The sequence below is a fragment of the Eptatretus burgeri genome, chromosome 16, assembly GCF_056783735.1.
Source record: "Eptatretus burgeri isolate ZD-2024b chromosome 16, Ebu_testis_v1, whole genome shotgun sequence".
Taxonomy (NCBI): Eukaryota; Metazoa; Chordata; class Myxini; order Myxiniformes; family Myxinidae; genus Eptatretus; species Eptatretus burgeri.
In genome coordinates, this window is record NC_140976.1 from 19,523,069 (window position 1) to 19,535,850 (window position 12,782).

General features: G+C 43.6%; 1 protein-coding gene across 1 annotated transcript in view; it reads left to right on the forward strand.

The window, feature by feature from the left end:
- The first annotated feature begins 10,688 nt into the window (after window positions 1-10,688).
- Window positions 10,689-12,782, forward strand: part of MRPS9 (mitochondrial ribosomal protein S9) — a 34,769-nt gene continuing 32,675 nt past the window's right edge. The window contains exon 1 of the mRNA XM_085860509.1: window positions 10,689-10,848. Within this exon, the coding sequence (XP_085716635.1) occupies window positions 10,729-10,848 (120 nt within the window). The 5' untranslated portion in view covers window positions 10,689-10,728. The remainder of the gene's footprint in view (window positions 10,849-12,782) is intronic.

The following is a 12,782-nucleotide window of genomic DNA, read 5'->3' on the forward strand; positions in this document are numbered from 1 at the left end:
TGTTTCTCAGAAGGCTGAAGGTTCAGTTCATCCAGGACTGTGTGAGCATTGTCGTTTTCCTTGTTAAGTACCGAGCTAAAGGCGCTGTCACACCTTGACGTTTTAGCCAGCAATGGCAACGTATAAAAATGGATGTAAAACGTTGGCGTACGCTGAAATGTTTTTTTTTTTAAGTTTTGGACGTATTCATAACGAGTTGGACGTATGCATAATGTATTAGTAACGTACACAGAACGTTTTAATCATATATAGACAACTTAGACCAACGAATGATCAGCGTGTTGTCGGCGTTCACAACCTATGCCCAACGATAGTCTAACGTATGCATAGCGCGCTGCACGTATCGCCGACGAACTCAAGGCGTAGCCTATTAAAAAGCTGCCGCTCGCCGATTTAAATCATAACCGCCTGAGAATTGGAAGTGTCAACATCGCAGTCACACCTTGACGATTTAGCCAGCGTATGCTGACCTCTGAAAATTTTGTCTAAAACGCTGGCACACGTCGAATACGTTATGGGTAAGTTGTGTATACGTTAAGAGCATGCTGAAAAACACTGCCATACGTCGTAATACACCTTGTACGTCGTGAAATTTCAAGCATGCTGAAAATTTTACGACGTACTCGCCGCATGGCTCACACGTTCCTCTACGCTGGCCATAAGTTGTAGGCACGATATGCGATCGTTGACACACGTCGACACAAGTTCCTTGGAAGTTACTCATAAGTCGAGACACGTCGAGGTAATGATTAGCATACCCGAAAGTTATTTTCTCCGTCAAGGCACATTTTCTTTTTTTCTCCTTGGCTCCGTGAAGGCACGTGACGAAATATCTGAAGTAGTTGTTGTTGTTGTTGTTGTTGTTGTTGTTGTTGTGTGTGGTTTTTCTTTGTTTTTGTTTTTTAGTCTATCACGAATTTTAAAATATATTCGGACATTTGCTTTTAAGTTTCGACGTCGACGTGACAATATCCTCAAACAGAAAATATTCACAGAGGAGGAACTAAGAATAAGACGAGCAAACTGAAGAGGCAATCGGACGTGACGTAACGGCACGTGACGAAATATCGGAAGTTGGTGTTGTTTTTTTTTTTTTTTTAACGCTGCCAATACACCATTATACGGTAGATGTAAATTTGAAACACGTTCAGTAAGTTATGTGGTCGTCCGGAAGACGTCAATCAAATACGTCTACATACGTCAATATGCGTTGGAGGTACGTTACTCATATATTCAAAGCACGTTACTCAGGTTAGAAATAAGTTTTGGGTACGCTAAGCATTACCTCGACGTGTTTCGACTTATGAGTAACTTACAAGTAACGTGTGTCAACGATCGCATAACGTGCCTACAACTTATTCCCAGCGTATGCGGAATGTGTGAGCCATACGCCGGCATACGTCGTAAAATTTCAAGCATGCTAAAATTTGCGGACAACCGCAAAGTACAACGATTAAAGCCAGCGTACTACGACGTATGGCAGTGTTTTTCAGCGTGCTCTTAACGTATACAAAACATACCCATAACGTATTCGACGTGTGCCAGCGTTTTAGACAAATTTTTCATAAATCGGCATATGCTGGCTAAATTGTCAAGGTGTGACAGCCCCTTTAGCCAGCATATGCCGACCTATGGAAAATGTGTGTAAAACGCTGGCACACGTCGAATACGGTATGGGTAAGTTGTGTATACGTTAGGAGCACGCTGAAAAACGAGGAAGTACGATGTCATATTCTGTGGTACATCTAGTACGTCGTGAAATTTCAAGCATGCTGAAAATTTTATGACGTACTCGACGTATGGCTCACAAATTCCGCATACACTGGCATAAGTTCTCTGCACGCTCCGCGATCGATGACACACGTCGGACACACGTTACTTGTTAGTGACTCATAAGTCGAAACATGTCGAGGTAATGTTTAGCATACCCGAAACATAATTTTTAACCTATGAGTAATGTCCTTTGAACCTATGAGTAGCGTGCTTTGAACCTATGTGTAACGTATCTCAAACGCACATTGTCGTATGTAGACGAATTTGATTGACGTCTTCCGGACGACCACAGAACTTATTGAACATGTTTCTAACTTACATCTGCCGTATAATGGCGTATTGGCAGCGATTAGGGGAATTGGTATATACAAATGGGTTTCACAAGAGGAACCCGTCAGTGTTCCAGACTCCATGTTGAGTAGATGTCAATGTCAGTCGTAGTAGTAGTAGTAGTATTGGTAGTAGTATGTCCATGTAATGTCAGTAGTAGTAGGTGAGCGTGATAGGGAGGGTGTGGGTGATGATGGATCCTCGTTGCGTCCACGAATAGGAGACTACTTTGCACCATTGTTCGATGTTCTTTTCGGCTAATTTTTTTTTTCTCATTCCCACGATGAACCATTTTTTTGTTTCAGTTTTAAAAGTATTCAAAACGACTTGGACAAATGCATAATGTACTAATAATGAACACAGAACGCTTCGATAACTTATACATAAGTTATACCAACAATTGATTAGCGTGTTTTGGGCGTCCACAACCTATGCCCAACGATAGTCTAACGTATGCATAGTGTGGCAGCGTATCGTCGACGATTACGTGAGGTTTTCTATTCATAGGCTGCAACTTCACTTTTAATAAATGTCTGTCACTCGCCTATTGTTTTTGGACGCTGGTGCTCGGCAATTGAAATCGTTTCCATTGAACGAGTTAAATCGCTTCCACTGGACTATTGAAATGATTTAATAATAATGTTTGGTTATCCTTGGACCCACTCTGGCTAGCAGCTCGTCGAACATCGCTGGGGGTATTCACAGGAAGTTGATGAAGGATGCATGGTCCTCGTTCCGGAGTTCCACCATGAGCTGGTCATATATGCCATAATGGCGTCGCCTCCCGATCCATGGTCTCACCCAGTTCCTTCTCCTCCGTTCATGTCTTCTTCTCCCGGCTCTATTGGCACGCAACTGGTGCAGCGTCAACTAGATGAGATCATGTTGATGTTCAAGGACAGGTAGGTATTGTTGTCTCAGCGTTGCCGTATCCTCCATCTCTCGGAATGACATGGACATGTACTCACCACGAAGTCTAAAAAAAAGACGGGTTCCTCCTGCGAAGCCCCTTTTTATATACCAATTCCCCTAATCGCTGCCAATACAGCATTATACAGTATCTGTAAGTTAGAAACGCGTTCGGTAAGTTATGTTGTCGTCCTGAATACGTCAAATACGTCTACGTCTTTTTCAAGTAACGTGTTGCGAAGTGTGAACAACGTTCGTGTAGCGTGCTTACAAAACATTACTCATAGGTTAGAAATAAGTTTCGGGTACGCGAAACATTACCTCGACGTGTTTCGACTTATGAGTGACTTACAAGTAACGTGTGTCGACGTGTGTCAACGATCGCATAACGTGCCTACAACTTATGGCCAGCATAGCGGAACGTGCGAGTCATATGCTGGCATACGTCGTAAAATTTCAAGCATGGAAAATTTCAGGACAACCCAAAAGTACAACGTTTAAAGCCAGCATACTACGACTTATGGCAGTGTTTTTCAGCGTGGTCTTAACGTAAATAAAATGTACCCATAACGTATTCGACGTGTGCCAGCGTTTTAGACAATTTTTTTCATAAATCGGCATACGCTGGCGAAATCGTCAAGGTGTGATCAGCGAGCGGCTTAACACCCATCACGGGGAGGTAGGGGTGGTCTCGTGACTTGCAATATGTCGATGTGAGGACACCCAACGTCATTTTAATCATTGCCTTACATGTGACACTGATGTGATCAGTGATGGGTGTGGATGGAACGAGCGAACCTCATTTTTTGGGGGGGTTTTTAGATCCTCCTGGAGGATCTCGAAGTCTTACTCACGTTGTTGTTCTTCATCGTCTTCTTGTGGACTTTTTTGTTTCACAGCCTACAGTTTTCATCGAAACTTCCTGAAACTTGGCACATATATGTAAACATACCCTGCCTATCAGCAAGGCCAGGGTGCTCATCTCCTCACTGTGTTTGTCTGATGCTTCCATCTGGAAGTGGGTGCAAGATTCGTGTGTGTAGAATCAAAGATGGTTACTGTCTGCGCAGGGTATTTTTACATATATATGCCAAGTTTCAGGAAGTTTCGATGAAAACTGTAGGCTGTGAAACAAAAAAGTCCACAAGAAGAAGATGTAGAACAATGAATTTGGTCACGGAAGACTGTTGGTCTTAATATTGATCTCCTCACGGAATACCTGTACTGTGCTCGATACACTATGCTGGCTAGACTACGCTAAAACCACCTATACCTGTACTGTGATCGATATACTCTGCTGGCTAGACTCCGCTAAAACCAGCTATACCTGTACTGTGATCGATATACTCTGCTGGATAGACTACGCTCAAACCACCTATACCTGTACTGTGCTCAATATACTATGCTAGCGAGACGACGCTAAAACCACCTGTACCTGCACTGTGCTAGATACACGAAGCTGGCTTGACTACGTTATAACCGCCGATACCTGCACTGTGCTACATATACTAAACTGGCTTGACTACGCTATACTGCTTTTACCTGTACTATGCTAGATATACTAAGCGAGCTAGACTATGCCATTTTGCCACACATGTACTCTGCTAGATATACTTAGCGAGCTAGACTATGCCATTTTGCCAACACATGTACTATGCTAGATATACTAAGCGAGCTGGACTATGCCATTTTGCCAACACATGTACTATGCTAAATATACTAAGCGAGCTCGACTATGCCATTTCGCCAACACATGTACTATGCTAGATATACTAAGCTGGCTTGACTACGCTATAATTGTCCATACCTGTATTATGCCAGATACTGTATACTATGCTGGCTAGACTACTCTAAAACCACCGACACCTATACTGTGCTCGATATACTATGCTGGCTCGACCACGCCATAACCGCCAACACCTGTACTATGTTCACTGGACTATGCTGTACCATGGTGTGCTGACCCGTGTTAGTTGTACTGTTGTTATGTTGTACTGTACTATGATGTACTTGTGAAAATTATTTTTTGGAAACTCCAATTTTATGGAAACATGCCTGGTGTTGGCTTAGTGGTTAAGGCGGTGGTTTGGACTCCTCGGGGTCCTGAGTTCGAGCCCCGCTTTCCACTGAATTAACATCAGGAGGGGTTGACTCAGCCTGTCATCCTTCTGAAGGTCGGCGAAATGAGCACCAGCATACTGGTAATTATCCCTGCGTGTCGAAGGCGACTAAAGAGTTGGTGTCAGGAAGGGCATCCGGCTGTAAAAACATTGCCACAAGAAAGGGTACCATGATTGGAGCCCGCAAAAAGCTGACCCCTGCTCAGGGAAAAAGGCTTTAAAATGGTGTGATGATGAATTTTATGAAAACATTTGGTCCTACATTTGTACATTGCACTTAAGTAATTCCTCCTCTCCGACCCCTGGACAGGATACTTTACACCAGACACCAGCACATGATAATATATCTGTGGTTTGACATTTCAACTACAATAACCCATTTTGAGTGGAAAACTGCCTTGCGCACTGGTTTTCATCTTCTTCTTCATTGGTATGCAGCACAAGGCTGATGGCATGGCTGTCCTGCTGATGCAGTGCCCTCTGTAGAGCAGGACAGTAATGTGGAATTTGGCCAGGGTGCCAGCGATAGCTCACCTCCTCTTCGCAAAAACCACCGTGGGATCTTTCACGTCCATCCGCGGAACGGCGCACATTGATGAATCACCCTGCCTGTGGAACACCGGGATGACAGTTTATAGCTGGGTCGGGATTCGAACCCAGGCTGGACAGCTTCGAGGTGAGTGTGCGTACTTCTAGGCCATCCTGTCAGCCTTGTACACTGTTGATGCCACTACAAGGGGACGTCAATGAGTAAATTAAGTGACTAAGCCTGGTGTTGACGAACTGCTTAAGGTGGTGAGTTTGAGATTTTAGGGTCTTGATTTCAAACCCCCTATTTACCGGTGAATTAACAACAAGTGGGTTGACTCAGCATGTCATCCTTCCAAGGTTGACAAATTGATTTCATGTAATAATATAATATGCTTCCAAATAACCATGAGTGCCATGCTTATTGATAACAGGGGCCATTGCATCAGTGGCACAGCCATGCCCCCAGAAAATGATGCAACCGGCAACCACAGGCTGCATATCAATAAATTAATAAAATTAATAATTAACTAATAAGTAGCATTGTTTCTGTATTTTTTATCGTTTTGTTATACCACAATAACTTGTGAACTACTGAAGGCATTTCAAACAAAACTGGCACAAGTATGGACTGTGATACAAAGATCCATCCATTAGGACCATACTCTGTGCAGAGCGTTGGTGCCGCCGAAGCAGTCTCCTTGGCTATTGGGAACAATCCTGGACGGGTCGCCACTCCGACACAGTATACCAGCATGCTGGCACTCATTTTGCCGACCTCGGAAGGATGACAGGCAGAGTCAACCCCACCTGGTGTTAATTCAACATTGAGCGGGATTTGAACTCAGGACACTGGGATCCCAAGCCCACTACCCTAACCATTAAGCCAACACCAGGCATGATACAAAGATGAATCAATTCAATATTGGGTTCAACAGGTCAAAGGTCATGTGCCCTTTGAACATCATGATTCAGACCATGACCTCGAGTTATGAAAACATTTTATCGACAAGTTATCTTTTAATTCCCACCGCTTGATAACCATCCATGTTTGCGTGAAAATGTCTTGTTGGGAAGACCTTGATCCCCCCCTCGTCACCCCCCTCACCCACCTCCCTATTTGATTTGATGTATCACGTGGGTAGATCATGGCAGCTCCGTGGGTCGTTTCCTATTGATATGCGATTGAGTGTGGGTGCAATGTATGTGAAGAAGTGTTTCTGGATAATAACTGATTCAAAAGCAGAACAGTGCGAGAGGAGGTTTACCTGTCTCACCTGCTCAATCACCCTGAGTCTCGGGCACCGGTTAAAAAGCCACCCGACATAACCCGTGAGCGCCCTCTTCTGGGGTGGAACTTCTGAGGTGGAACTTCTGAGGTGGAACCCCGTGGAAAGCTCATGGAGGATCCAAGATGAAAGTTCAGGCAGAGTGGCAGATGAAGAAGACCAACCGACCACCCCTTGACCATTCGCGCGAAGTGCTTCCTCTAAACTTCATGTAAATATCAATATTGATTACTTTACCGATCTGCTGATCCACACAGATTATCAGATTCAGATCATCATGTCGAGGACTTCGTCCAAGACCCATCTCCAAGCAGATCGATCAGGAGACAAGGTCGATCGCTTTCCAAAACGCACCACTCTCTATCTCCTCACGGAGGACACTGTTTGTCTTAATATCGATCTCCTCACGGAATAATCTCCTCACGGAATAATCTCCTCACGGAAGACACTGGTGGTCTTAATATCAATCTCCTCACGGAAGACACTGGTGGTCTTAATATCGATCTCCTCACGGAATAATCTCCTCACGGAATAATCTCCTCACGGAAGACACTGATGGTCTTAATATCAATCTCCTCACGGAATAAACTCCTCACGGAATAATCTCCTCACGGAAGTCACTGTTGGTCTTTATATCGATCTCCTCACGGAAGATCTCCTCACGGAATAATCTCCTCACGGAAGATATCCTCACGGAAAATATCCTCATGGAATAATCTCCTCACAGAATAATCTCCTCATGGAAGATCTCCTCACGGAATAATCTCCTCACGGAATAATCTCACTGAAGATCTCCTCACGGAATAATCTCCTCACGGAAGACCTCCTCATGGAATAATCTCCTCACGGAAGATCTCCTCACGAAATAATCTCATCACGGAATAATATCCTCACGGAAGATCTCCTCAAGGAATAATCTCCTCATGGAATAATCTCCTCATGGAATAATCTCCTCACGGAAGACACTGGTGGTCTTAATATCAATCTCTTCACGGAAGATCTCCTCACGGAATAATCTCCTCACGGAATAATCTCACGGAAGTCACTGTTGGTCTTTATATCGGTCTCCTCACGGAAGATCTCCTCACATAATAATCTCCTCACGGAAGATATCCTCACAGAAGATATCCTCACGGAATAATCTCCTCACGGAATAATCTCACTGAAGATCTCCTCACGGAATAATCTCCTCATGGAATAATATCCTCACGGAAGATCTCCTCACGGAATAATATCCTCACGGAAGATCTCCTCACAGAATAATCTCCTCACGGAAGATCTCCTCACGGAATAATCTCCTCACGGAAGACACTGTTGGTCTTAATGTCGATCTCCTCACGGAAGATCTCCTCTCAGAATAATCTCCTCATGAAAAACACTGTTGGTCTTAATATCATTCTCCTCATGGAAGATCTCCTCACGGAATAATCTCCTCACGGAAAACACTGTTGGTCTTTCTGTCGATCTCCTCACGGAGGATCTCCTCACGGAAGATTTCCTCACGGAATAATCTCCTCAGGAATAATCTCCTCATGGAATATCTCCTCGCGGAACAATCTCCTCATGGAAGATCTCCTCAAGGAATAATCTCCTCATGGAATAATCTCCTCATGGAAGATCTCACGGAATATCTTCTCATGGAAGATCTCCTCAGGGAAGATCTCTTCACGGAATAATCTCCTCATGGAAGATCACATGGAATAATCTCCTCACGGAATATCTCCTCAGGGAAGATCTCCTCACGGAATAATCTCCTCACGGAATAATCTCCCCACGGAAGATCTCACAGAATAATCTCCTCATGGAAGATCTCCTCACGGAATAATCTCCTCACGGAAGATCTCCTCACGGAATAATCTCCTCACAGAAGATCTCCTCACGGAATAATCTCCTCATGGAAGACACTGTTGGTCTTAATATCGATCTCCTCACGGAATAATCTCCTCACGGAATAATCTCCTCACAAAATAATCTCATCACGGAATAATATCCTCACGGAAGATCTCCTCACAGAATAATCTCCTCACGGAATAATATTATCATGGAAGACACTGTTGGTCTTAATATCAATCTCCTCGCGGAAGATCTCCTCATGGAATAGTCTCCTCTCGGAAGATCTCCTCACGGAATAATCTCCTCATGGCACATCTCCTCACGGAATAATCTCCTGAAAAAAATAATCTCCTCACGGAAGACACTGTTCATCTTAATACCGATCTCCTCACGGAAGACACTGTTGGTCTTAAGATTGATCTCCTCACGGAATAATCTCCTCACCGAAGACACTTGGTCTTAATATTGATCTCCTCACGGAATAATCTCCTCATGGAAGACACTGTTGGTCTTAATATCGATCTCCTCACGGAATAATCTCCTCACCGAAGACACTGTTGGTCTTAATATCGATCTCCTCACGGAATAATCTCCTCACGGAATAATCTCCTCACGGAACATCTCCTCACGGAATATCTCCTCATGGAAGACACTGTTGGTCTTAATATCAATCTCCTCACGGAATAATCTCCTCACGGAAGACACTGTTGGTCTTAATATCGATCTCCTCGTGGATGATCTCCTCATGGAATAGTCTCCTCGCGGAAGATCTCCTCACGGAACATCTCCTCACGGAAAATCTCCTCACGGAATAATCTCCTCACGGAATACACTGTTGGTCTTAATATCGATCTCACGGAATAATCTCCTCACGGAAGACACTGTTGGTCTAAAGATTGATCTCCTCATGGAATTATCTCCTCACCGCAGACACTTGGTCTTAATATTGATCTCCTCACGGAATAATCTCCTCATGGAAGACACTGTTGGTCTTAATATCGATCTCCTCACGGAATAATCTCCTCATGGAATAATCTCCTCACAGAAGATCGAGTCATTAATAGATCTTGTTGGTCTTACTTGGTGGACAGTTTGTTTACTGGAGGCTGCAGAAGGAAGGTCTTCTTGACCAGTTTGGATGAGCACCCACGTAATGTGAAACGAGATGTTAACTGGACCACCAGGGGTGCGTCTCGTTACCAAGCAGCTAGCTTAGCGTTTGCAAGCCAGGCGTTCCTTACCAACCATTTCCTTGGAGCGCTTGCTTCAGTGCGCCATTTGGCAAGCGCTCTGTACAAGCTTATTGGTAATGGGGTACATACCCCGGGTCATGCTAACATCTTCGACGGGAGGCCATTAGCCCAAAAATGACAATTGATCGTCTTTTCTACCAAATATAGGATTAACTCTTTCCTTTTGTAGGCCTTTTATTTTGTGAATCTTCTTCCTCTTCTTCTTCTTCGAATTTGGACATGATGCCGGCGAGAGCTCGCCTACTATTCGGGAAGGACACCATGGGATCTTTAACGTCCACTAACTAATGCCGGTAGACGGGACGTTCGTTTAACGCCCATCCGAGGGACGACACACATTGATGAAACACCGATATGACAGTTTGTAACAACGTCGGGAATCGAACCCAGGCTACACAGCTTAAAGACGAGTGTGCGTACCTCTCGGCATTCCTGCCAGGTATTTGTGAGGTTCCGTTTAGTCATCTTTTAGCTTTCATTTGCAAAATGTCTTCCGTGTGAGTGCTTGGATAATGAGTCATAGTATGTCGGCCATGGCAGTATAGTTAGCGACTGTACCTTGGAATCTTTTTTTCGCCGTTTTGTTTTCAAATCCTGAAACGAAGAATATTGTGTAGCCATGCATATATGTTGAGGCATCTAAGGGTCATTTCACCTGAAGATGTCTTGATAAAAAGAATGTGAATTTTCGTCATGGCTGCCTCCTGTGTTCGGTTTCGTCCCATGTTTGTCTGGGTAACTCGGACCGCAAACACAGCTGGGAGTGGCAGTCTCCTTTGCTCAGTTCACGAACTTGGACATCGAGTAGACAAGGTACCTTCCGATGGATCGTGCATTTTGGGGTTGTTTATTAATATATTTATCGATCTCGGTGTTTCTAAATCGTAAAATAAAGAATTCACCGTAAATGGCTATTCGTGTATTTTTCACAGTGAGCCAGGTGTGGGGAGGTATCACGTACATGGGACTGACGTAGATACGGCACGGCGAGCAGGTGGGCGCGGGAATGCGAGAGTGCATGGAGGTGGTTTGATGACGTCAAGGAATTGTGATGACGTCAAGGAATTGTGATGACTTACTCGACTGTTGCACTGCATTCGGAAAATAAATCACCATTAGTGTCTGTTTGAACCCCAACGGAGATGACACTGACCTGCCTGCGACGACAGAGCAACACACCTTAGGGCTGTCCTTATTTTATTTTTTCCTAAATTTCAAGGGGCGAACCCGAATTTAGGTTGTTTATGAGAAAAAAAAAAATTTTCGGGGTTGCTGCCTTCCATCGAAATTTGAAAAAAAAGAAATTCATTTTATGTTTTTCTTTTTTTTAATCTTATGCCAAAATGACATTAACATGTGATGTATGATGTTTTCTGGTGCATTAGAATCTGAAATACTGCAGAAAAATATTGTTGAACTTGGCAAGATTTTTCCAGTCCGTCTCGGTGAAACTTGAAAAGTCTAAAAAAAATCAAGATTTTTTTTATGTATTTTTCACGTTTTTCAAACTCCGCAGTTTGCAGACAGAGTCTTTGAACAGACGGGACAAGAGCTGTAGTTCACTTGTTCAAAGTTGATTTCTTACAGTCCAGGAATCGTTTTCGGTGATCAGTTACCGCTTGTAATAGATACTGCTCTTGCTCCTCATCGTACGTAATAAGACTGTTGTACTCAGTCGCCAGGGCTACCTACACCACGCTCTGCACAGTCATTCACAACTTTCAGCTTGCTGACGATAGTACGGCTCTGTACGAAACTATCTTCAGTTTCCCATTGATCCGGGTCTTTGTGCAGAAAGTCAGAGTTCAAATGCAGTGCATCAACTAGAGGGGGAGCACTCGGGAGAGTGCAAAACCTCCGCCGCCAATACTGCTGGGTCACTCAAGTGAACCTTGTATCTTATTCATTAAATATGTCAACAGTGCTGACAGTTATAGTTCTTTTCTCCAACATTTTGTTTTGGGGGGTGGGGGTGTTGGAAATCACTTAAAACATGTAGAAATGCAAAAAAAAAAAATTTCTCTAACAATTTTTTTTTTGGGGGGGGGGTGGAGCAAGTCCAAAATCTAATGGCATGATCCTTGGACCATACATAACCCCCCCCCCCCCACCAAGTTTCGTCAAAATCCGTCGAGGAGTTTTTCCGTAATACTGTTCACAAACAAACAGAAAGGGGTGAAAACAATAACCTCCGATCTTCGATGGCGGAGGTTAAAAAAACTTCTGCTTCTCGGAGATGCGAAATCTTCCAGTTTTCGGCGCATGATATCTTTCTGGTGAGCAACAGCTCTTTTCGGTGCTTCATCATCGTCATCGTCTTGTTCTTTGAGAGTTTGAGATATTTTTATTTTTGTCTCAATTGACACGTTTCGGTCAAATAGACATAATGGTATCAGTTCTACCAATAAATACCACAGCTGTCCCAGCAACTTTTTCACCGTTGCCTTAGATATATCAACGTTCACTTCGGACTATTTATCCATTTGCTTTAATAATGTCAGGTCTGAAATATATATATATATTCTGAAACGACAGAATAGTTATCATTAGTTCACGAAAGGCGATTTCGCTAAATGCCTGAATGACCGGATACCAGACCTGAAATTGATGGCAGTCAGTCAGTCACTGACTGATGGACTCAGTGATTCAATGGAGTAATGAGCAGACAGTATAACAGATCTAAACAATAAATATCTCATACGTACAACAAGCCGTGTCAGTACAAGAACAAAAGACATAATTTCATG